General features: G+C 38.2%; 2 protein-coding genes across 2 annotated transcripts; one reads left to right on the plus strand and one right to left on the minus strand.

Moving 5' to 3' along the window:
- The first annotated feature begins 780 nt into the window (after positions 1–780).
- Positions 781–10082, plus strand: idua (alpha-L-iduronidase). Its single transcript, XM_037779148.1, has 14 exons — positions 781–1115; positions 1512–1652; positions 1758–1840; positions 2200–2307; positions 3376–3471; positions 4577–4779; positions 5045–5224; positions 5807–6023; positions 6225–6434; positions 6581–6702; positions 8432–8557; positions 9247–9323; positions 9481–9581; positions 9715–10082. Exons 1-14 carry the CDS (start codon positions 979–981, stop codon positions 9813–9815), a joined length of 1902 nt encoding a protein of 633 aa, XP_037635076.1. The 5' UTR covers positions 781–978; the 3' UTR covers positions 9816–10082.
- A 1714-nt stretch (positions 10083–11796) lies between these two features.
- On the minus strand, positions 11797–14266 carry LOC119492395 (purpurin-like). Its single transcript, XM_037776806.1, has 6 exons — positions 14123–14266; positions 13838–13952; positions 13402–13538; positions 12852–12964; positions 12539–12751; positions 11797–12104 (listed from the first exon to the last, which is right to left on the minus strand). The coding sequence occupies exons 2-6, from the start codon at positions 13949–13951 to the stop codon at positions 12094–12096; spliced, it is 588 nt and encodes a 195-aa protein (XP_037632734.1). The 5' UTR covers position 13952; positions 14123–14266; the 3' UTR covers positions 11797–12093.
- Positions 14267–27333: the final 13067 nt, after the last annotated feature.

A 27333-nucleotide genomic window follows, 5' to 3' on the forward strand; every position in this document is an offset into this window, starting at 1 on the left:
GCATGAAAATATTACAGCTTTTGCATTGATACTGTAGTGGCAAAGTTGACTAATTGTGATGTAATGTTAAATCATAAGAAGAACCAAAAGGGTATTATTTGACCTTACTTGAGCAAATGTGCAATGGAAGGAATATCAACACTTAGTTGCAAGGACATGAAAACCACACATCTTCCTATATAAGTAAACTGTATGGCTACATACTGTATCAAGCCCCAGCCAGGTGGTACTGATCCAACTGATGTTGTCAACACTGATTCGCTGCTGGATGCCAATGGTGGAAGTCAGAGGGAAGTTGCCTCTATGATATTGAGGCTTCGTATCCTCTAGTACTACAACATGTACACTTACACTAGTTTAATCAACAGAGTATCCTATATGAATAAGTAATTTTTAAAAACAATTAGTTTGAACTGTATTTACTACATTGAGTTACTGTGTATGTATGTTATTATGCAAAATCTGTAAGTCAATTCTACCCTTGCCTTATTGGTTAAGTTGATTGTATTCTGGGTTAATAGGTGTGCTAAAAATATTTAATTTAACCTTAGATGTTTTTATTATTACAAGTTATTGAATGAAATTATACACACCTGTTTTTTTATTTTAAATTAGTGCTTTTTTTAAAACATGGAAATAGATAACCACGATTTTTTTGTGCTTTTAATTTACTCTATTTTATAAAACAAACTCCACTTCCTGAATAGACTACAACCATGGATGTATTAAAAGACTACAACAACAGTCGCACGCATTAAACGTCATCATGCTCAGCTGACTGCGACTTCCGCTCACCACAGGAGTGGAAATACATGTTTTGTTGTGTTTTAGTCTTGCTAAAGTGAATTATGTTAAAGGCCACTTTTCCATCTATTCGTATACAATGTGTAAGGCATGTTGGGGTTGCTAACTGCGCGTTGGTTTTATAGCTATTAAAGTTATAGTTAAAGTATAAAGTTGCTATGTCCGGTCGCAGACATGCAGTGGAAAACCTTGTCTGTCTTTGCGTTACTTCTTAACATCACCGAAACGTCAACATCTTCATATGTCATCACAGTTGATGTGGGCAGACCGGTGGGACATCTCAAACACTTCTGGAGGAGTACTGGTTTCTGGTAGGTCAAATCTAAACTGTTTACACAATGAAAGTATACCGGTAAAGTACACAGTGGTGGACAGCAAACAGTGACACATTTGACATTTTGTTGAATTGGATAAATTAATGTGGGTTTATTTTCATGCCGAATCTACCAGAAGACCTCAGTGATTAAAAAGAGGTATTAAATAATGTTGCACCAAGTAAGCATCTTTGACAAAGCCAAGACATTTTTAAAATGTTGAGTTTTTTCATTGGAGATTGGTATAGATCTTTCAAGAGACAAATCACAGGACACTTTTGTATTAAGTCTATGAACAATTTGGTAAATAAGACATATTGTTTAAAATATAAATATATTTTTGTGTTACTGGTGCATCACAAAGTTAAATAGGAGGCTCTTCTTTGTGCTTAGTCCCCCGCTCCCTCACACCCTGTCCCACCAGTTTGACCTGAGCATCGACCAGCAGCTGAACCTGGCCTATGTGGGCTCCGTCCCCCATGAAGGGATCCAGCAGGTCAGGATACACTGGATGTTGGAGCTGGTCACTGCACAGTAAGTGAACAAGCAAGTGAAGGGAAAACATACCACTTAGTACACTTGTTGGTTTTGTGAGAGTTCCCTACAATAAATGACTACTGTCTGATTTTGTTGTTGTAGGGATGTTGGAGGGCAACCCCAGTACGACTTCACTAAACTGGACCAGCTGATAGAACTCTTGTGGATTAATGGACTCCGACCAGGTATTGTACCACAACCCACGGCTGGAAAACATAACATATTTGTGATGCCTTTTTAAAGGCATCTTCTTCCAAATAAATCCCACTAGTTTTTCCTGTTTTCACCTGGTTCCTGGTTGGTGTTTACAGGAGGTGGTTGTTCTATGATTGCTATATAGTTAAATGAATATTATTGAGGCACCGTTGTCCCAAATGCTTTCATTAAGAATCCAAAGCAGATTTATTTCAAAAGCCTATTCCAAACTACAGTTAAATCACAAATGTAAAAAGATCAAATGTGTATTTGCTGGTCTCTGTTGAACTTGTGACATGTGGCTGTAAATAGCTGAACTGTAATTTATTCCGGCACTTCTGGTTTTCAGGTTTTGAACTGATGGGCAGCGTCTCTAACTATTTCACTGACTTTGAGGACAAATCACAAGTGGTCGAGTGGAGAAATCTGGTTTATCTCATAGCCAAGAGGTACATAGGTGAGTGCCATTGTTTCGTCACTATTGTATTTTATATGTTGTTCGCACTCTATACCATGTAATCACGTTCAATAAGAACCTGAACCTGAGCGTTAAAATAATTGTTTAAAAAGGATTATTGCCAGTTGTTGCAACCTACTCGGGTGGGGATAGCTATGAAAGATTAAAAGGTAACTTTGGTGTTTTTCAACCGGGACCCTATTTCTCATGTTTCCCAAGTGACTAATGGGGACAACAATTTCTGAAATTGGTCCAGTATTGAGGGATAATGCCGTAACCAGCAGCCGCGACATGAGCTGCGAGGGCAAGTGAGCAGCATCAATGTAACGTTACGTCCACTAAAATTGTTTGTTTTTGCCACTGACAGGCTCAGATTGTTATTATAAGTGTCTGACGACATTATGGAAAGAACCCTACAGAGAAATTAAACCTTTTTCTTATCTTTCTCTTGATCCAGTCTGTTTGTTATTGTGTCCAAGTCCCACTCAGGTAGAAGTCTTGTGAAATCTGAATATCCGTATACTCTGGCTCAAATAAATACGGGCGGCCATCGAGTTCAAAGACCTCATCAACATTGTGGAAACCATCTAAATATTCAGCCATGACATAGAAAATATTTTAGATAACACTAAACTACGCTTTCTGTACTCCAACACAACAAACTCTGCCCGGCTAGCACTCCTGTTTCCACCATGGATATATTCCACTATTCCACCGTTGTCTTCCGGCAACACGTCACCTCGCCAAATTTCACAACGAGACTTCTCCTTGAGAAGGACTCTTTCCATAATGTCAGACAATTATAATAACAATCAGAGTCTGTCATGGCAAAAACAAGCACTTTTAGTGCTCGTAAATGACGGTGCCAGCTTGCCCCAATAGGATTGCATTGCAGCTGCTGTCTACAGCGCTCTCCCTCAGTTAGTCACAAAAATCATGAGAAAAGGTTGAAAAATACCAACGTTACCCTTAACATAATCTGTAACAATTAATAGACTAAAACAAACTTAATGTGCATTGTATGACCCTGCTCCTACATAATGTGATTTATTTCATGTTTGATTACAGACAAGTATGGCCTGGGAAGTGTCTCTCAGTGGAACTTTGAAACATGGAATGAGCCCAACAATCATGACTTTGATAATGTCAGCGTGTCCGTTCAAGGTAAACATGCATAAACATAATGCATCCTACATGATATTTTGATGTTAACTCACCTATTTTTTAAATGGAAATTGTTGCCAAATGGAGCCATTGTTCCCATACATTTTGTTCTCACTTCCTTTCATATATATGTTACTTATGCTTATATTCCTACTACTTATTCTAAAAATGTGTTGTTTGATAAATGCTTATTTGTAGTTCTGTACATCCATGATTAGACACATACTTTATATTAGGTTGAGACTGACAGTAAAGGGATAGTTTGGATGTATTGAAGTGGGGTTGTATGAGGTTCTTATGCATAGTCGGTGTATTTTTCCTACAGTAGATGACGGTCAGCACGTCGAGAAGCAGACAAGAGTTAAGAATTTTTTTTTTAGAATTAGTTTAAGTGTGAGCTATATTTCGAATATTTTCGCTGGTTTACCTTGCTGTGACACAGCTATGCAGTCTGTGTCTGACGGGGAACTGAAGCCGTTATCTACGTTATCTCGCCAAAGCAACCAGACTCCATTGGGGAAAAAAAGCAGTAATTTTACCTTGCAGAACACGGGAGTCTACCGCTGCCTTGATCTGTTAGTTTGTTTGTTTGTGTTATTGTGGGATTTTTGTTAGTTCAGATTCACCAAAGTCACAAAATGGCACAAACAAACAAACAAACCAATCGAGGCAGCGGTAGACCAGCAACTCCCGTGCTTTGCGAGGTAAAATCAAAAAATTTTCAACAGTCTGGTGGCTTTGGCGAGAGTAGATGGATAAAACTGCTTCAATTCCCTGTCGGAAAGAGCAAGAGTCTGACAGCAGGGTAAAGCAGCAAAAATATTTTAAATATAGCGCACACTTTCTTTTAGGTGGCTAAAATACGTTTTGCTGCCGGCCCCGTCCACAGCAGTGTATTGCTTTGCTTCCATGCTGGCACTTCTGTTTGATTTTTCAAGCTGATTATGTGCTGACCGTCATCTACTGTAGTTAATACACTGACTATGGATAAGTTCCTCATACAACCCCACTTCAAAACACCCAAACTATCCCTTTAAATAAAATGGCCAGTCAATTAATCACTGTTGTCTACCTGACACATGATATATAACCAACTTTTCTTTAGGGTTTCTAAACTACTATGATGCCTGTTCGGAGGGTCTGCGTGCTGCCAGCAGTCTCCTGAGGTTTGGTGGTCCAGGCGACTCCTGTCATTCTCCCCCACACTCCCCATACTGCTGGGCCATGCTGCAGCACTGCTACAACGGCACCAACTACTTCACCGGAGAGACGGGGGTCAGGATCGACTACATCGCCCTGCACAAGAAGGTGGGCTTTCAAGCAGATCTAGAACGGATATTTAATAAATAATAAATATTTGTCATATTAATTTGTTTCGCTACAGGGTGACACGGTCTAGCTGATATATTCATTTTCGAGAACAAACAAAAGGATTGTGATGTTATTGAATTACATGATTCCTGAGTTATGTAAAACTATGTTTAGTAATGCATCCATTAGTTTATTTAATTCTAAAACTGATGCAATCAGAATCATGTTTGTTGGAAGCTGACTTTCTGTTTCCGTCCCTCAGGGAGGAGGCTACTCCTTGCCCATCCTACAGCAGGAGATCCAGACAGTGGGGGAGATCCAGGAGCGTTTCCCCCGGTTCCGCAGCCTCCCTGTCTACAATGACGAGGCTGACCCGCTGGTGGGCTGGTCCAGGCCTCAGGAGTGGAGGGCTGACGTCACCTACGCTGCGATGGTGGTGAAGGTGAGCTGAAGGGATGGAGGAGAGTAACATGAAAAACAACGGGCTCGGTTTTAAAGCTAAAATAAAGATACTGGCAGCATATGAAACTAGAAAACCTGATGAATCCATTGGTACCAACCATGTCATACTAGCTTGTCGCGAAGGAGGCTAAATAACGCTCCAAATTTATACTAAATTTTGGTGAGGAAAAACTGGCATGGCTGTTTTCAAAGGGGTTCCTTGACCTCTGACCTCAAGATATGTGAGTGAAAATGGGTTCTATGGGTACCCACGAGTCTCCCCTTTACAGACATGCCCACTTTATGATAATCACGTGCAGTTTGGTGCAAGTCATAGTCAGTAGATACAGCAGTACTAACCATACCTTTAACCATCTGGAAGTCATTTAAATGATGTTTTCTGACTAAGTGGACAATGCTAACTTCCTGGTAGGCCTACAAAATTACGTCATCCTTGGAGCACTCTGTTAGCCTAATATAGTGGTAAAAGTTCATCTTACCCTTGTTGGTTTACCATTGTTAAACCTTCACTCTACCAGTTAAATTATACGTAACCGGTCCTCTGTCCTGCTCCCTCCAACAGGTAATAAACCAGCACCAGGATCTGCTGCTGGCCGACCCGAACGGCACCATCAACTACACCCTGCTCAGCAACGACAATGCCTTCCTCAGCTACCACCCGCACCCCTTCACCCAGCGCACGCTGACCGCCCGCTTCCAGGTCAATAACACCCAGCCGCCTCATGTCCAGATGATCAGGAAGCCCGTCCTCACCGTCATGGGCCTGCTGGCGTTGCTAGGTGACGATCTCTTTACTCTAGAATGGGTGACCCTTCTGGGATTTATGTGCGCCACAGTGGAAATGTATGATTGAGTTCTAATGGATTTCATTCATAAAGCAGCCCCTTTTTACAAGCAAAGCTCAGGTCTCCATGATGTTGCTGTCTCATCTGCCCCGGTCCTATTTCAATGGCCTCTCCTGTATGTGATTCCACTTTAAGGAGAGACCCAGGTCCTGGCTCAGGTTTTGAGCTCAGCAGGAACCAACGTCAGCACGGTGGGAGTTCTCGCCAGCAGCCACAAGCCCGTAGCACCGGGCGGCTCAGACACCTGGCAGGCAGCAGTGCTGGTCTACAACAGTGACGACAACAGCACCTCCACTAACACTGATGATGTCACCATGTCACTGACAGGACTGGCTGCACAGAAGGGTAGGCTTAACAAAATACTGTTGGGTTTAGTATTATATTAGATGAAAAGGTGATTTATGTTTTTAAGAAAAATCCAACAGGCCTTTATTTCTGCAAGTGAGTGGTTAATATCAGTCTAACCTGTTATCTGTCTGTTTGCTATCCAGATCTTGCGTATGTCACATATTACATTGACAACAATGTAACCAACCCGTACCAGCTGTGGCAGAGCATGGGCAGCCCCGACTACCCCACAGCACAGCAGTTCAGACGCCTCAGGAGTGTGCAGGTAAACAGAAGGGCTGAACCATACTATAAAAATAAAATAGGACCTATTATGCATTTTCAGGTGCACACTAGTATTTTGGGTTTCTACTAGAACATGTTGACATGCTTTAATGTACGAAAAAACGCTTTATTTTTCTCATACCGGCTGTGCTGCAGCACCTCTTTACACTCTCTGTCTGAAACGCTCTGTTTGAGGGCGTGCCAAACTAGCTGCTAGGCAGGTATCATGCAATTGTGTTACTTGGTGACATCACCACAATCAAGGAGTTTCAGGCAGTTCAGGAGTAGCGTCTCTGGGCTTTGATCACACAGAGCGCGTTTTGTAGGTGGACCGCACCGCAACCTTTTTTGTTGCCCGATCAGACAGAGCGTTTGTTGGAGTTTGCTGCGTCTTTTATTTATTTTTTTTATTGTTGCAAGGCAACCACCAAATGAGCACTAACGTACTGTAAGCTTAACCCAAACCATGAACTGTACGCTAATAGTTAATAGTAGAGTTTAAATGAATGAAAACAACTTTACCAAAGTCTCAATACCACACTAATTTGCCTCCTGCTGTTTTCTGTTCAGATCATGGTAACTACATCTGGTAAAGTCATCACGATGAGAAAAAAACGCTAATGTCCTTGGCCGCTTTTCCACTCTGAGTTGAAGAAAGAAATTCAGGGCGCTCCTGTAAAAAATGTGAGGCACTTAAAGCGTAAAAACACGAGGCGCTCAGCAACACAAAAGCAGCGTGCAAAACGCTTCGCTCTCATTAAAAACAATTACAAAAAGCCACCCCAGGCTGCTAAATGCACTCTCTGATTGGGGCCTAACTCCCTTTGGTGTGGACTTTGGGCTTTGTAACTTAGCAGACCTTTTATATGCACAAAAAAACAATATGATACACTAAAGGAAAGGGGAAAAGCATAATAGGTCCTCTTTAAAACATAACTATATTTTGTTTTCTTGCAATATATGTTATTCATTTTTCAAAAGTTGTGTACGGTAATTTCACAATACTGGATGTGAAGCTTTTTGCTTCTGTAACTCCCTTTGGGAAAAAAAGTACCTGTTAATGCAGCACATAATATATTAGATCACTACGAAACAATACTTCCAAATAGCAATTATTTACTGACTTTATTTACTTTTTTATTTGAAATTTAGATTAAATCTACATTGAATGATTGTTAGGTTGTTATTTATTTCATTCTCAATTAATCAGTCCACTCTGAGAATTATTGTGATATTGTTATTTTTCCGATGATCCATAGTGAGAAAGCCAACTTTCCTATCAAGCAGTAAAATTGCTGACATAGTGTATTATAGTGGGCATAATTTGTACCCTTTATACACTGAACACTGTACAAGCATTAAGTAGTGTAAATACTGAAACAATATATTTTTTCCCCCTAATATACAATAATATATTAATGATCATATATCTGTATGTTTTGGATGCTGTTTGGTAGATTGTAAGCCAGGTGTGCTTGATTTCTCAGATATCCTGGTAGTGTTCATAACTGGATGAGATGCTCTATACAGTATATCCTACTCTCACACTGTCTTGAGACGAGTTGTATTCACGGATGACGTTCTTGTTCAATGCAGCTTTAATTAATATGTTGAATTCTATTTGCTGACATTAAGGTAGAGCTCATTCGTTTTATCTATTTCGGCTTTTCCTTCTCTGTGAAGTGCTGTGAGACATGCTTTTAACCACTGATGATGTGTCATTGTGTCAGGACCCTCGTGTTGACGGACCCTGGGAAGTTCCAACAGGGGACACTCTGACTCTGAAAGCCAAACTGTCCGTGCCCTCTGTCCTCCTCGTCCACGTTTGTGCCCAACCCAAAGCAGTGCCAGACCAGGTCAGTACCAGCACACACAGGGCTATAGTCAAGTCCAACTTAATCAAGTCCGAGTCAAGTTACATTGTTGCGTTATCATTTTAACACAAACCATGATCTTTTTCATAACCATAACCAAGTAGTTTTGTTGCCAAAACCTAACCAATCATTTCACAGCGTTATTTATGAAACGTATTTTTGGTTAAAAAACACCAACATTCAGTATATCCCGTTGTTTACAGAAACGTACAATGCCAACATTTTTTCTGTCGACTGGGTTGTTTTCCCCGCTGTCTCTCTCTGCCCACTGAGCAGCCAGAAACAACTTGACAAGTTCTCCAATAAGACATGTGCAAGACTTAAAAAAGTGGTCTCGAGACCGAGACCGGACTCAAGTACTATAGCCCTGAACACACGACAACAATGTTAAATCAAAATGTGACTGTTCTCCTTGTTTGCTTGTGCATCACTGTCCACCTTGAAGCTTCTCATAAATGTTATTTATCTTCAACAGTACATCAGTTGAATCTACCTTGTGCCATCTGTGTTTGTGTTTGTCACTCTGTACAGTTGAGCATATGTTTCTGTTTCAATGTAAGCAAGACTGTATGATTCTTTGCCAGTCACAAAGTGAAAAAGTGGTTTATGATTCAAGTTTTATTATTATTTCAAAAGAGATGAACTCTCAACTGCATTTGACTTTTGATTAGGTCAATGGATTACACTTCATCAGGATCACGAAAGGCCAAGTCCTGATTGTCTGGTCAGACCACTGTGTCGATTCCAAGTAGGTGCACGTGATCATTTCTCTAATTTTGCATTTGTCCCTGCAAGAAAATTGAAAGGAGTGAAAGTATGTGCAGATTCGCGGTGAATATGTAATGTGCATAAACCAGGAACAAGAAAGCTCTCATTCATGCATTTGAACTTCTTTGTATTTTCAGATGCATTAAGACATTTGAAGTGGAGTGCTCCACGGACCACAAGGACTTCAGAAGAATTAACACTCAAGACACCATTTTTACTTCTTATGTTTATTCACCTGGTAAGAATTCCCAGTCAATTATTTTAAGGAGTGTTAAGTGATGGCAATGAGCAACAAACCTGATTTTTCCTCACCTTTTCAAACTATATTTCAGCCATAGAAATAATACCATATACCATGTTGTGTTCCGTAGTGGACCAGGAGGTCGGCGGTCTGTACAGAGTCCGAGCTGTGGACTACTGGGGAAGGCCTGGCCTGTACTCGCTGCCAGAGAGGTACTCAGAGGAGCGCTAGACTAAAGTCCAGTCTGGTAGCGTTCATATTATTTTTCTAAATAGTTGTACAATGTAAATACATTTTATGGAGATCAATGTGCTGATTTTATGTTATATACAGTATGGGTCAATTCTGATCTGTCTAATCTCATTATAAGCATACAGTCACTATTCATACTCCTGCTCTGATTGACAGTGATACAGGCATCCCATGTTTTGATAGTATACTGTATAGTAGTGGTTGTAATTTCAATAATTTTGAGAATGTTAGATAAAAGTGACTGAATACAATAATAATCAGCAAACATTACCAGATCAAATACATTAATTTCAGTTCTGGATTTATTGGAGGTGGAGATGTATAAAAGGATTGAACACAGAAACCAGTAACATGTAATTATAATCTTTAGATGAAAAAAATGTTATGACTGACTATATTGTAAACAAATCCCATGAAAAGACCAAGACAAAAAACGTGTCAGTAGGTCTTTCAATACTTTTTATTTTTATTTTTTTAATTGCAAATTTCCCCACTGCGGGACTAATAAAGAATATCTTATCTTATCTTGCTTTATGACTTTTCTACACTGTCTGTGGCACAGAAGCCCACGGATTTCTGCCAAAAACGTGAAACGAGTCACAAATATATAGTTTCATTTAAAAAATAAAAAAGGTTAATAATTTACCAAAAAGCTGGGCACTGTAGTTTTTAGCAAACATTACTCAAACAGAAGTAAATGGCACATTTGTCTAGGATCATTTTCAGCAGTGGATTAATACACAGTTGGTTTATTAATTTTGGACAACAATAGAGCTCTATGGGACAGAAGATATTTGGATACAGAAACAGTACTTGTTATTTGGATCAATTCATTGTTGATATTGGTCTTTTCTTTGGATTTGTTGACAATAGGAAAAATATTCAGCCTGTCAATCAATTGATGATTAATCGCAAATTTTGTATCTGTTCAAAATGTACCTTAAAGGGAGATTTGTCAAGTATTTAATACTCTCATCAACAAATATATGTACATATTTATTATTGGAAATCAATTAACAACACAAAACAATGACAAATATTGTCCAGAAACCCTCACAGATACTACATTTAGCATAAAAAATTACGCTCAAATCATAACATAGCAAACTGCAACCCAACAGGCAACAACAGCTGTCAGTGTGTCAGTGTGCTGACTTGACTATGACTTGCTCCAAACTGCATGTGATTATCATAAAGTGGGCATGTCTGAAAAGGGGAGACTCGTGGGTACCCATAGAACCCATTTTCATTCACATATCATGAGGTCAGAGGTCAAGGGACCCCTTTGAAAATGGCCATGCCAGTTTTACCTCAACAAAATTTGGCGCAAGTTTGGAGCGTTATTTAGCCTCCTTCGCGACAAGCTAGTATGACATGGTTGGTACCAATGGATTCCTTAGGTTTTCTAGTGTCATATAATGCCAGTATCTTCACTGTAGAGCGTTCACTGAGCCTGCCACAACCTAAAAATCGCAAGTTGCGTTAATGCGTTAAAGAAATTAGTTCAATATGCGATTCGCATTAACTTTGACAGCCCTAGAAAATATAGAATATCACCAGACCTATCCTTTAATATATTTACACATGAATAAGCCAGCTGTGCCATACGGACAACTTGTTAAACGCAGTGTTAAAATGAGATTTTATTGTTCATGTTTTCTGTGCAGTTTCACATAATGTGTCGTTATTGGTATGAAAGGAGAAGTACAATACATAATATCACTGAGCAATGAGATAAGTAGTTAATTAACTGATCACACTGTTACATTAACTGTTACAATCAGACCAACGAATATAATGGATACATGAATAATCTTTTGTCTTTTTTTTTTTAAATGTTTTTTTTTTTTATACTCATGTCTCTGATTTTTTATATGGTTGTGTTTTATATGTGAAATAAGTAAAAGTTGGATCACCAATCTAAGTTGCTTCGTTTTTACAAAATCAAGGACAACAGTGGGTTTCTTTACAAAATTTATTGTCACCAGTACAGAATGATTACTCAGTGCAGATGTTACCCATCAGTGTGACAATACTGTGCGGTTGGTTATTTCATCACAATCACTCAACCGCTAATAGTTTTCATTGGATTTGGCTTATGGAAATATAATTTCATCTCGGCAGTGTCGGTTACATTTTTTCATGGGGCGTTGAATCCGATTCATCCGATAATTCTCTCCTATGACGTTCGTTTCGGGCAGGATGATCATCAGTCCAGTACAATGAAGGGCTGTTCAACAAACTCCAGTTTAGCAGTTTAGCAGGCTCCTGTTATCAATAGAGAAAGAAGAGGAACAAGTGTTGGATGAGTTTAAATGTAACACAGAGCTTTAATCTGAATATACAGACTAAAATGAGTTCAAATTAGTAGTTAAGATCCAGAGATGCATACTATTCCAACAAAGTGAGCTTTTTATTAGTAATTCAGAGCAACAATTGGCATTTTTGATAATTGAGCTATGACACTTTTTGTGTTTCTAAATTTAAAATTAAATCTAAATGTTCTTTAGAAAAATGGCTATAATCTTATGTGGCATGGAGACTTCCTCATTTACTCTTAATGTTAAAAATGTGTCCTTTTACGAGTTTTTGGTATCGGAGCATCAACTATTTTCAACTTTTAAATTGCAAGTCAAGATACACGGTCACTCTTTCACTGTTTGTCTGTATATTAAGCTGAACGTGAGCAACTGAGTACATACCAGACTGCAGCACAGGCTGGAACTCTCCGGCCATGCAGATTTCCTCCTGTTTCTGGCGGAGGACTCTCTGGATGGCTGGGGGGAGGCCACGAGGGTTGCGGGAGAAGACCAGTGAGTATCCGTCCTCACAGCTTCCATCGTCCTTCAGGGTGCGGCAGGCATAGGTGATGGCGTAGTTGTCATAGTCTGTGTCAATGATCCAGTAGTTGTCACCTGGAAGAGCAGAGGGGAAGAAGTTAGTCTCAACTGTGTGTGTGAGAGAGAGAGAAAGACACCAAAAGAATGTGTGTGTAATACAACTGAGGAGGTTTACCGCCGCTGGACAGGTAGCTGGCCAGTCCCTGGTAGTTCATGAACATCTTGCCGGGGGTGCCAGGGTCGGGCACGGAGTACTGGGCAGCCATGTCAGCGCACACAACCCAGAACCTGGATGTCAAGTAGAGAAAAAACTCACATTTGCAAGCAGTAACCTTTAGTTATTTAAACATATCACATTTAGACTGCTACTAAATACATTTCTTCTTCTCAAATCTTTTTATTGATTTTACACCAGTATTGTGAACAATAAACAGTGGCATAGCTCTGATGTCCACGTGAACTTGTCTCTGAGTTAACAGCCCAACCCTCTCTTCTATCAACTCTAACCCTCATATATACCCAAAGACCCCTCTCATCTACATTCCTAAATTCCCAGTAGGTACATTCATCAATCAGTAGTGAACAAAAAGAATGACAACAGTAACAATACCAATAATAAAATAAATAAATAATCGTAATACAATTATTAAATTAGATCAAATTGGGGGAAATAAATAAATGAAAAATTATATTAAATACATTTCTAAAAAATAACAAATACCCACCCAAAGAGAGTGACTCTGCCCCTGGAGGAGGCCACCATGGCACCATCGTCTCCAACAGTGTATTCAGCAGAGATGTTGTCCTGCAGGAACAAACCCTCGGGATCCTTCTTCTGCAGAGCGTACCACTTTCCTGCATACTGCCGGAGAAAAATCATAAAGATGATTCTTTTGATACGCATTTCATCAGTAGAATGTAGATATGCTTATAAACAAATTTAGATTTTTGAACACTATTTCATTGTATGCAGATGATGTCCTGGTTTAGGATGTCGATCATTCTATTCCTGTTCAGTCCGTTTTCCTACTTTTTCATCTGTGGAAACTAACTATCTCTCCTGAACCTACATAGTAGTATTACTGTAAATAGTATCACTGGCTAGTTCTAGTTACAGTAACTTGAACTGGAGCTGAATTGAATACATATTTCTGTACTCACTCTTTTGGGGTCAAAGTCGTCTTTGACTGTGAAGCTGTCCACCATGCAGGTGGCCAGGCTCCGCTCCACACAGGCCACGAGCAACATCAACAGGGAAAAGATCTGGAAGTCCATTCTAAACAAAACAAAGTCGAGCACGTTAATCAGCGTGATAGTGTGATTTTTCTTTATTTACAGTTTGAGCAGCTTGAAGTATCTGGCTAAAGGAAAAAAAGTCGCTTTTGCAACTCCATATTTTAGTTTGTAGAAAGATCACTTGGTCCCCACAAAGCATCATCTCCTTACCTGAAGTGTATAATGAAGTCTTGGGAAGTTTTCAGTGAAGAGCTGTTTCAGTGTCCGAGCTGTGGTGAGAAGACGCCGTGTGAGCCGTTTTATATCTGACGCACAAACAGGCTCACTGATTATTTTCACTTCTTGAACCTAAATGCAGAGTTTAAATCTACCGCTAATCCAGTTAACAAAATCCCCCGCTGTAATCTGATGAACCCTCGCATTCAGCAGTGTGTAGGCTTTATGTAATTGTTTGCAGGGCTCTATAACGGGATACATAACGGCAGATGCCCCGGGGCAAAGAGGTGGCCTGAGCCTCGAGTCACACGTCCGTGGCGAAGCTGTTTACATGAACAGGCGAGTGTATTTTAGGCATGAAGACCTCCAATGGAACTAAGTACAAATATAAAGATTTGTGGAGTCATACCGGCTGAAAAATTGTGATACAGAGTGAATGAAAGAGTGAGATGATTTAATTCTGATTTTGCGCTATCTTCTTTCTTTCTTTTTGTCCATCTTCAGATAATATTTTCCCAAATCTCTCGACTGGGATACTATTACCAAGAAGAAACTTTTTTTTCCTGTAATAATTTATTGGGAGTAACATCAGGTGTACAGAAACATACAAATAGAGCACAAATGATTAATGATTGTCCCTACATATTTTGGTATTTTCCCCCCAAAGCCCCCTCCCACCCAACCCTCACCCATTGACGAAGCAAAATGCAGCTAAATTTCAAAAATAAATAAATGAAAAATAAAGTACACATTGACAGTAATAATAATTATAGAATAAATCCCAAACTACAGATAAAATAGGCTGATAAACTTTACCATGTTCAAAAGGACAATTTAACTGTTAGTGGTCATTTCTGTTTACATAAATCAAACTTTATGATGTCATACAATTTAAATGATGGAGAGAAATAGTCTATTTGTCTGCCAAACACACTACGTCTAAGTAAAATTAATAAATATACTACAAAAAATACAAAATACAAGTGGTCTTAATCATACGGAAGCACTGTCAGTCAGTCAAAATAAGATAAGATGGGCTGCCAGGTATAATAACATTTCTGGGCTGATCTGTGAATGGCTAATTTTTTCCAGTTTAAGGAACATCATATCCTCCATCAGGGATGATGACGAAGGGGGTGCAGACGACTTCCAAATGAGTGATAGTGTTTTAGTTTTGTACTGGCCTTGTTAACTAGAGACAAACATAAACTTTATCACTTTTATTATTTTTGGATTCCCCAACAATAACTGTCTCTGTTTAAAAGGAGAGTGAATGCAAGTGCACTTTTTTGTATATAGGGTTTTGTTTGTTACTGTAGACAAAAAAGATTCACAAAGTTTAAGGATAAATGAGGAAATAGGAGCATTTTCACATTTACAAGCACCTCAAATGACAACAACAGTAGCATTTTACATTATAAGATAGTTTGGAGAATATACTGTAGCACTGAGTAAAGACGCTCTGTCACGTTATGTCAGCAGAGGCTCAGGTGTTCCCGTAACTTGCTCAGTTAAGTAACCTGTTATCATCTTGTCCGTAAATGCTGCTAGAGCTTCACCCTGTAATCTGGGACATCATAGGAAACAGCTGAGGAGTGTCACAGGAAGTTTACACCACTTATGTACCAGGAAACGTGCATACAGATGCCAAAGTGTGAAAACGCCCCAGAGTGGGATGTTTTACACACTAAAAAGTCCTCCATGAAATATTTTGCATCTTCAGATGCATTTATAAACGTATGCGTTGTTGCTCATAACATCTCATCAGTATGTTTTCCATCATCCACAGAGCTATCAGAAAGGTGCCGAAATAAAGGTATCGCTTTTTAAAAAACAATTATGATTGTGAATTAATCATTTAAAAAATGTTGACAGGTCAAAAATAAATGTTTTGTTTTTATCTGTGGAAGATATACCAGACTTTGATTACCACGTTTAATGAGGCTTTTGAACCAATAGTATAGTGACGTATTTTTAAAATTCCATCATCTTTTTGTGGTGTACTTTAAAAAAATTAAAAATGAAAAAGAAAAAAAAGTATTAAGAAGATCACTGTAATCCCAGTCGTGCCACCCTCACCAGTCCTGAGGAGATATTTTTGTTAACTACAGTAGGTGAGAGCTAAGTAAAGACAAGTAGCACGCCAGTAACTCTAGCTGTATTTTTAGTCTGCCCTGGCATTGTTGTTTTTCTAATAATAACATGTCTTGAGTTTATTCGGTAAGGCCTCTGTGCTCCGACATCCTGCTGGGCTGTTCAACGCTGTCCAAACGATCAACGTGACATGTCAACAGTATTAACTCTGCATCGCTAATCCGAAAACAAAAGCTAGGTTTAAATGATGCCAGACGCATGTAGACGCTTGCTTAACTGGAGGTGTGCTTGGGTTCAGCACGTCCAAACTTAAGCCATGTCAAGTCACTGACTGCTGGATATTAGCAGGTGACATAAACATCTCCATAGGGTTGGAGGGTTCAGTTGGTCTTCAGTAAGATGAATGTTGATGGCAACATGTGAACCTGAACAGATTGTAGGGGGAACAGTTGGATTTCACATTTACATCATTGTTTCATTTTACCCATAAGTCTCTAAAGTCAGATTTTTAAAAGAAACTCCCAAATTGTATCACACTAATCAGCAGTGGAAATCATTCATATCAACAAGTTTGGAACGTACTTATTACTGAAGCAATGAGTCGATTAATAAATTGCTATTAAGTTAAAGGGCAACTATTTTGACAATCAATTAACTAAGTTATTCTTCAAGAAAAACATACCAAACATTTCCAAGTTTCAACTTTTCAATTGTGAGCATTTGGCTGCTTTTCTTTCTTTTTTTTAGGGATGCACCGATCTGACTTTTTCACTCCCGATACTGCTCGTGATACCTGGGCTGTTTAATTAATAAGCCGTATGCCTCACTGTGTGGAAGTGACTGGGATCATTCTTTTATGTGTAAGACAACATCAGGCTTGACTTAAACATTGCTTTCTTAACTTTGTAAAACAAAATGTAACAAATAAATACAGATTATTTCTTAAAATAATAAATCGTACACCAGCAACTTAAAGGTAAAACAAATCTTCAAAATTAACAGGAATTCAAATTCAAGTATAAACTGTATATAGTACTGTATATAAACATAGAATTGAATTGAATAGATCGACCCTATTGTCACCAATATCCGATCCAGCTATTGGAGTCAGTATCGGCCCGATATCCGATTCAGTATCGGTGCATCCCTACATTTTTTTATTTGTTTTGGGGTTTTGGACTGTAAAACAAACCATTTGATGACATTACCTTTGGCTTTAAGAACTTATAATGCACATTTTATAGACCACACATTTTCTACAATCAAGAAAATAAGAGATTCATTTCTAACGTTCGAGCACTTGACCCACGTCGACCAATATTTAACACAACTTTCCACATAAAATGATACGTCAGCAACTGTTTTCACCCGAATCAAATGTGTAGCTTAGAAAACTAAGTATAAACTCGCTAATTTTCCATAAGCTCACAAAGCTACAGTAGGAACAGAGTGAGGAAACTGTTTAAGTATGACGCAGTTTCTATAAGAGAATTAAATAAGACTTTAATCAACTTCCTTTGGAAATGATTCTGACATTTCTGCACCTTTATCTTAACACAATAAGCCCCGTCATGTTTCTAAAGCCAATTTTTCACGATTAAAAGACAACGTAATTAAAGCAGATATTGTAAATATCTAACCTTAACCAGTGATCAAAAAAGTTGTTGCACAAGCTCTCACTTTTAATTTTATACCCCCTCAAGATATGAGAAGGAAATATCACTTTAAATGGAATTCCCCCTCAATAAAATATTTGGGAATAAATTTAACAAAAGACATGTCAAAACTCTTTGAAAGCAATTACGGTCCTATCAATAAAGAGATAAAATCAGATATTTCTAGATGGACGTTGCTCCCATTAGACATGAGTAGTAGAATAGAAATAATTAAAATGAACATGTTACCGCGGTTACTCTATCTTTTCCAGTCATTGCCTTTGGAAGTACCCCAAAAACAATTTAACGAATGGGATGGGATGATTTCGGGGTTCATCTGGAACAGCAGGAGACCTCGGGTAAAGTTCAAGACACTACAATTGTCAAAGGGGAAGGGAGGGAGAGCCCTACCATGCCTGCAGGATTATTATTACGCTGCCCAATTGAAACCTTTAGTGTGTTGGTGTGCACCAAACTATGAATCCAAATGGAAGACATTGGAAATAAAACAGATAGATACTCCAATACAGTCAATACTAGGTAACAGAAGTCAGGCTGAAAGGAGCTATAACAGATTAAACCAGTGGACCCTATTTTCAGTTAAGCTGTGGTTTAGGCTGCTGAAGAAATTACAATTGGAGAAACATGCGGGGGTGTTGGGTTGGGTAGCGTATGATCCAGGATTTGAGCCTGCAATGTTGGATGGGAGATTTAAACTGTGGATTGGGAGAGGTATCACGTCTTTTTGTTCAGTCACCTCAAAAGGTCAACTACAGAGCTATCAGGATTTAGCAGATACATTTGGACTGGAAAAACAGGACTTTTTCAGGTACCTGCAAGTTAGAGATTACTTTAAGAAAAAAATACAAAGCATAAAAACAAACGAATACAATTTGATTACTATATTCTCTGATGCATATACAAAAGAGAGAAGTAAAAAGTTGGTTTCCAAACTATATGGAAGTATACAAGACTCTAAGAAGCACTCTACAAACTACATTAAACAAAAATGGGAGAAAGAGTCAGACTCACAAATAACAGAGGAGGACTGGACAGAAATATGTGAGACTCAGGCTACTACTACAAACTCGGGATCCTGGAGGGAGTTTGGATGGAAGAACGTAGTGCGATTTTTCATTACTCTTAAATTAACAGCACTGCAAACAGACACGCAGAGCCGGGGCTTCTGTTGGAGGCAATGTGGAACCTCAATGGCTGATCATTTCCATATTTTTTGGGCATGCCCTAAAATACAGCCATATTGGCAAGAGGTGGCAACTGAGATCCATAAAATAATTGGAATAAAGTTAAAATACTCATTCATTACACTATACTTGGGAAAAATGCCAGAAATTGTTTTTCACAAAGATAAATATTTAATAAAGACTCTCTTGGCAAGTAGTAAGAAAGCCATAACGCGAAAGTGGTTGCAGACTGATCCTCCAACATTAGAACAATGGCGGGGTATTGTAAATCAAGTGTATTGTAATGAAAGACTCACATTTATTTTAAGGCTGGAATTGGAAAAAAAGTATTGAGTACTGGGAAAAATGGATTGTGTATTTACACCGTTGATTGAAGTGTGACATTTTATATTAAGATGTATTTACAAAAATGTACTGTGATTTGATATTGTAACACCCATGATGACCTCATGTTCTTTGTTTCTCAAATAAAAAAGAGTTTAAAAAAAAAAAAAAAAAAAAAAGTTGTTGCAAAGAGGAAGCAACTGAACATGATCTAACAGCAACACATTAATGATGACTAATGTGAACAAAATTTTAGATTTTTTTTATTTTTTATTTTAATGTAACATCTCTCCTACCTGTGCTGTAACAGTGGGTTGAAGGAGAACACTGATTATAACCATGCTTGTAAACAAACACAAAGACTACAGTGATCATGTACTTCTGTATTTATGACGTTGTTTCATTACAAAACATGAGCTTTTATAATTTATGCGTGCGGCTGCATTTGCAGTATTACAATGCTGAGTTCAAGAGCGTTATTTTTTTTTCTCATGTAACTAACTTAAAATCACTGTATCTGGCAATCCAGAGAGGTGATGTATTATACAAGGTAACAGTGAATACGTCTACAACACGGGAGTGTTTGACTGGTTGGGACCCGACGTTGCCATCGTTTCTCCAGGAAAAAGGAGGGAGAGGTTGGGAATTGCACATGGATATCCTCACACGGAACACCAGCTTTACTTCAGAATAGTATCTTCACTTGCTGTAAGGAGAGAGTAAAATAAGTGGGATTAGTACATGTAGGATTTTACATAACAAATATGATTTTAGTTATTAGTTGGAGAATAACATGCTTCACATTGAATGGCTATGCTCCCACTTTATTGTGCAATGCAACACCAACTGTATCATATTGTACACTGGTGTTGCTATTATTGCATTCACTCCCTGTAGACCATGCAGCATGTGCAAACTGTAGGCTGAAAATTTGACATGTGATCGAGGCTGGCGACGCTACCTTCAGCTATCTGCTTGGCGATGCGCTCCTGCTCCTCCCGAACCTTTTTCTCCTCCTCCTCGATCCTCTTCTCCTCAGCTGCAATAGGCTTCAGGTTATCTGAGAAGATTAAGGGGTTTATTTTTAAAAAGCAGCTTTCATTATGGGACAAAAATGGCACTATATAGACTGTATTTCAGTATTCCAAAATTACATTTGGTAACATTATCTGAAGAGCACATCTTGTTAAGCGTATAAGCATTCTTCAAACCCACACAACAGAAGATCTCAATTTACAAATATACTTAAAGAGTTTTTTTGTGAGAGGATCAGGTTTTAAACACAACATTGAGTGTAAAATTTTACCCTGGGAAGATAAAAAGATGGATTTTTCAATAGTGACATTAACTGTCAGGAAAATATAATGGCCAATCTCAGGCACTCAAATAATAATTCTTGTTGGTAGACTGGTTCATATTGGTCAATAGACCAAATTTGGTTTTGGTTAAGTTAGCCATAGCTCTGTGAGTGTTCCAGATTTAGCCAGCTAACCTTCTACACACAAACAGGACATTTATAACTATATCAAATATGTTCAACATTTTTTTTTTTTGATTGGATCAACTTTCTTCATAATTTAGCTCAACAGGGTGGAACTTTAAGAGTGTGACAAACAGATTAACATCATGAAACATCGAAAAAAAGACAAGTGAAAGTTTATGCTCACCCTACTTTACTCCTTTAAGTTCCCTCCTGGTAAAAAAATAACTATAGTTCTTCCTAATATATACATATAATCAGGGAAAGTTTAACATAGCCTATAAATTAAAGAATATTTTGTGTATTTTATAATTTTATGGCTTATAGTTCTTGTAGAAGTTGATTACTTTGCACTGGGGACATGGTCAAAATTGAGCACATGTACCAAAAAAAGCTAAGTAAAAAAAAAAAGAAGTAAAAAAGTTTTTAAAAATATATAAATATATATTTAATGTGCATTATTCTGTGTTTATGCTATAAAGATGACCATCTATAATTTAAGCCATTTGTTATAAATATTTGACACATTTTAAGGAAATATGAGAAAGTAGTTCATGGGGACAGAAATGTTGCTGCACAACAAGAATGACCCTAATAAGAATAACTCACCATATCTCCTTTTGCCATAGATGATACCAGCAATCAAAGCTGAATACCTTGCCGTCTGTAAAGGAGAAAGCCATGCAAATTAATGCCAGTGATGCAATCGCTGCAAAGTCTGTGCAAATTCTCAATCACACAGGTGACAGGACATCTACAGGTATTAAGGCAAATGATAATTAACTTGCCATTAACGTTTTGCCATTCAACACTTTCTACATCAATAGCAGTGACTATGAGACAGAATACCCATTGGCCTTTGCTCGAGAAGTTCTATACATCCTTACTTAGCATTGCTTCCCATAATGTTGCTGCACTCATTGAACTCTATACGGTGCTGCAAGAATTTATTGAGACCTTGGTCACAAACTAACGTTACACATCTAACAGAGTTGAATTGAACGAGTTACCAGAGTGGTTAGGGCTCAAACTTAAATTCGGCAAAAACAGAATCCAACGAGAAGCATTAGTTTCATTAAAATATAACGTTATACTTTAAAGGTCCCACATCATGCTCATTTTCAGGTTCATACTTGTATTTTGTGTTTCTACTAGAACATGTTTACATGCTGTAATGTTCAAAAAGTCCTTTATTTTCCTCATACTGTCAGCCTGAATATGCATGTATTTACCCTCTGTCTGTCCGTTTTAGCGCATTTTGACGAAATTGCCACGGAATTGCAACAGAATTGCGTTGCTAGGCAACAGCTTGGGTCCATGTGTACTTCCTGTCAGCTGATGACATTAACACACACTGCAAACAGGAAATAAACTGGGACACATTTAGAATTTTTACGTTTAAATCTGTGTAAAGAGTATAAATATTGTATATTTGTGACATCACAAATGGACAGAAATCCTGAAGGCTTGTTTCAAATGCACAATTTCTGAATACGGGCTGTGTGTATTTCTCTATATATATAACGTTTCAATACTTTCATAGTATTTATATGCCACTTAAACCTGCTTTATACTATAACAGACATGACAATCTCACTTTTTACAATATGGGACCTTTAAATTAGCACACACCATCAGGGGGTTAGGGGGACTCTGTCAGTCATTGTGAAGGAGACAGATACACTGCAACCAGGAAATAAACTGGGACACATTTAGAATTTTTACGTTTAAATCTGTGTAAAGAGTATAAATATTGTATATTTGTGACATCACAAATGGACAGAAATCCTGACAGCTTGTTTCAAATGCAGAGTTTCTGAATACGGGCTGTGTGTATTTCCCTGTAGATTGAGTGTTTCGATACTTTCACAGTATTTATAAAGGACTTAAGCCTGCTTTATAATAAAAAAGACACGAAAATCTCACTTTTTTATAATATGGGACCTTTAACAGTCTGTCCACCTGTTTGCAGTCTGTCACCACCAAACATGACCAGCAGGGGGCGACAACGAGGACGACTAACTGATTCTATTTATTCTAAACACGAGTTACAGCTGACTTAAATAAAACACTATAGGAAATTAGAGAGATAAATGATGCGACATTACACATTAAATTCCTTCTTCTGGATTAACGTCACTTATAGTCAAGGACATTTCTATTTATAACAACCAGGAGGCGCTGCGTCCTTTCAATGGAGACGCTCTCAGTGATCAGCACCGTCAAGGCTGATGCTTCACACACAGCACGTCGCACTACACTCACATTCAACACATGCATTGTTAAGATATAGCTATAATGCAGCACTAATCCAATGACTATCTACAGGTTGTAGTAACGTAGCTCTGAGCTTGCATGCTCCCTCGCTAACAGCTAGCAGGTTAGCGTGCTCTGTGTAGCTAACAACCTGAAATACGACCGCCAGGGCAGATTACAGTGAAACACGAGTAACCCTTCTTCACAATGTGTACTGTGTGCAACACAAACCTTAATCAGAGGCGACACTGCGACTGGAGGAGCCATGGTTGTAGAGCAGGCTAACAGCTAACGTTAGCAGCAGAGGTCACTTTACCGACAGAGGACTGGAGCTCTTCTTCTCTGAGGATTTACTGCAGCTGATAGGAGAACTTCTTCTTCTCTCGGTTTCTGGCGGATCGCAACCAATTTTAAGGTGCATACCGCCACCTACTGTACAAGAGTGTGTAACATCATGTCATTTGCTCTTTACTCCTACTCTTAAATTCTATCCACCAATCCTGTGTCTCTTAACCCTCCTGTTACCTTCAAATTTACTAACATCTTTTATCCTTGGGGTCAATTTGACCCCAGCAATTTAAACCTCCAGAAAATGATAATAATTAAAATTGTTACCCAAGTTTATGTGTCAGGTACTTTATGTTTGTTTGTTGACTACCTAAATAGCCCTTTAAATAAAATCAATATCTTCACAGGAACCATATTTTTGCCGCCCCCAAAGCGTGGGGAAATATCAAAGTTCTCGCGAGAATGATGTTTCACCTCCCCCATGTCCTGTGAACTATCAGTGGTTGTCGCACTACTACAGTTATGGTTATGTTAGGTTAGGGCCCTAAAGCTTTTTGAAGATTATAAAGTTGCATGTTATAGTGACCTCAATATCATCCAAAACAAATGTGTGTAAAATGTTGATATTTCTTATATGTTTTATACAGCTAAAACAGCCTGGGGTCAAATTGACCCCAAAGAACACCGATGCGTACAGCATGTGTACAAGACATTGAAAACATATCATCATTTTAATTTTATGTTTACCCAGTTGTCCCCATTAAATTAGTAAAAGTCATTAAATATGAAGCAAAAAAAATGATGTCAATCATTTATTTAGAGACGTTAAACATTGAATGGGGTCAAATTGACCCCAAAGATAATAGGAGGGTTAAGAACATTAATAATGCCTTCCTGGTGCCTTCAACCCCCTCACCCTCTGTTCCCAGTATCCCCATCAGATCCCAATCCCGTCCCTCCTCTCTGACTTGGTCCTGTAGTCTTTTTCTTTCAGCCTCATACTTTTTACATTGAATTAGGATATGCTCCACATTTTCTTTATCACCACAATCCCCACACTTGTCACTGTTCCTTTTCCCCATTAAAGCCAACGTGCCATTAAGACCTGTGTGATCCAGTCTGAGTCTTGTTATGATGATTTCTTCCCTTCTGTTCCTTTCTTTATACGTCTTTGTTATGACCGACTTTTGTATTTTGAAATATCTCCTTCCTTTCTGGTCCTCCTGCCATATCTCAACTCCTTTCCTTTTAATCACAGCTTTTCCTTCTCCTTTCCCAAGTAAAACTGGTACTGTAATGTCTTTTTGCAGTGAACTTTTTGCTAGTTTATCTGCAAACTCATTTCCTTTCACCCCCTCGTGTGCTGGAACCCAACAGAATAATACATCTATACCCCCTCTGTGCAGTCTTAGCAAGCTATAGTACAATTCAATGATTAGATCTTGCCTTACAGCTTTTGTTGAATGTATACTTTCCAAAACAGCTTTTGAATCCGTGCATATCACCACTCTGTCAGGTGTGATCTCCTCAACCCACTGCATTGCAATGATGGTTGCCACTATTTCTGCTGTGTACACTGATACCTGGTTTGAAATTCTTTTGGAAATAGATATTTTAAATTCTGGAATATATATACCAACTCCCAAACACTCCTATGATAGGAGAACTACTGCCCTCCTCTGGAGTAAATTATCACCATCTTCTTCTTCTTCTCACGGTTTCTTTAACTTTAAGTTGCATACCGCCGCCTACTGTACAAGAGTGTGTAACATCATGTCATTCTACACATTACTGCTACTCTTAAATTCAAGTAAATTATCATCCATTTCAGTGGCAATTTATATATTGTTACACCAGTATTGTATATCTATATCTATATACATACATATATATTAGGCTAAATAATATCTCTCTTTTTGCTTGAATCCTAATCATCTGCAAATAAAGATCCCCCCATATCTAATTATAAATAAATAAAATAATAAATAAAGACCATATCTAAAGAAAATAACATTTGTGATCCAATTTTTAGCTGCATATGTGTCTCCCATTCAAAAAACTACTGTACACTGTAGCCACTGTTTCTTTATTAATGGCTCTCCAACCTCTGAGTTCAGGCATAACACTGGGTCCATATGTAGCATTTCATTACTAATACCAATATGGTCGAAGAGGAGACCTAGGGCATCTTCCATCATATCTCTACATTCATGATCCACTAGGAAACCCGATGAATGCAAAGCTCCCCAACAGACTATTGTTCACCTCAGGTTTCATACATCTGAGTATTAGGTATACCTAGCTAAATGGAAAGTAATATAACAGCCTTGCCAAATCTTACCTTTATGACGATTATCATTCATATCATTATCAGTGTTTGTTGACTCTGTGTCACACAGATGTGTTGATTCAGCTGTTGTCATTTTGGACACTTTGTTTTCATTTTGTTTGTTGTGTTGTTGATCTCTATTGCCAGTTGTTCCAAATATTTGATCCTCGCTTTTTGACATAAATGGGTATGGACAAAATATTGTAAACATGTCAATGAGCACTTCTGTGTTGTTGATTCTATGCATCAGCCACTCAGTGGTCATTTTGAAGCAGAGCAATGTCAGACATTAATTTGCCTGCATTATTGTAGGGGGCTTTAAGTCTACCATCACACTGTGTTAAAATCACCAGAAGTGCCAAGTAACCCTAGTATGTTGTTTTCCCCCTATTATAGCATTAATAGTAATTAGAACTAAGTGGTGCACCTTATTGCACACCAATAAGATTTTTGCAATAGCAAAGGTTATCCAGAAGAGGTCAGTAGAGATGTATGCAGGTGAACAGGTCTGTGTCGCTTGCTAATTACATGAAGATGTAGTATTTAGTCAATGAGGAGAAAAGTTTCATGAGCAGTACAGTGTTTATTGAAAACAGAGTATCAGACTGCATCATGTGACATAGTTGCATGCATTGCAAGTAAATCATACTGCATCCTTTGTAGGCGGAACTATTGGACATTGCAAATACATGAAAAGCAGCACCAGTATTTGAAGGTTTAGTACACTTTGCAGATCTCCTGTGTGAGCACATATATTTAAAACATTGCAGGTGTAATTAGAAAGAAACTAATATTTTTTGCTCAGATCTATGCTGGTTCCTGGTTAGGCTGTCTCTGAAAAGAACATGTTTCAAAATCAGTGGGGCATACTGTAGATTTATGTTAAACAAAAAGGTAAATGCATGAGAGCTGCTATGGTGATAATAAAAGCTTTTTCATTCAACCCCTAGTGCCCCAGACCAAACCAGCAAAGTTTGACCTCTGACAATATTACACACTTTCACTGTGGGAATCTGAATCAGCGGGACTGCTTTTAAAACAAATTTGTTTTTTAAAAATATCAAACATTTTTATTTTAAGTTACCACAAAACCACTTCCCATATTGGGTAACAATATCAAATGTAAGCACTAGGGCTGTCAATCGATTAAAATATTTAATGAATGAATGAATTAATTAATAATCACATGATTGTCCATGGTTAATCACGATTAATTGCAAATTAATAACACATTTTTACCTGTTCAAAATGTACCTTAAAGGGAGATTTGTCAAGTATTTAATACTCTTATCAACATGGGAGTGGACAAATGTGCTTGCTTTATGCAAATGTATGTATATATTTATTATTGGGAATCAATTAACACAAAACAATGAAAAATATTGTCCAGAAACCCTCACAGGTACTGCATTTAGCATAAAAAATTACACTCAAATCATAACATGGCAAACTGCAGCCCTATAGACAACAGCTGTCAGTGTGTCAGTGTGCTGACTTGACTATGACTTGCCCCAAACTGCATGTGATTATCATAAAGCGGGCATGTCTGTAAAGGGGAGACTCGTGGGTACCCA

Source organism: Sebastes umbrosus, chromosome 8 (genome assembly GCF_015220745.1).
Source record: "Sebastes umbrosus isolate fSebUmb1 chromosome 8, fSebUmb1.pri, whole genome shotgun sequence".
Taxonomy (NCBI): domain Eukaryota; kingdom Metazoa; phylum Chordata; class Actinopteri; order Perciformes; family Sebastidae; genus Sebastes; species Sebastes umbrosus.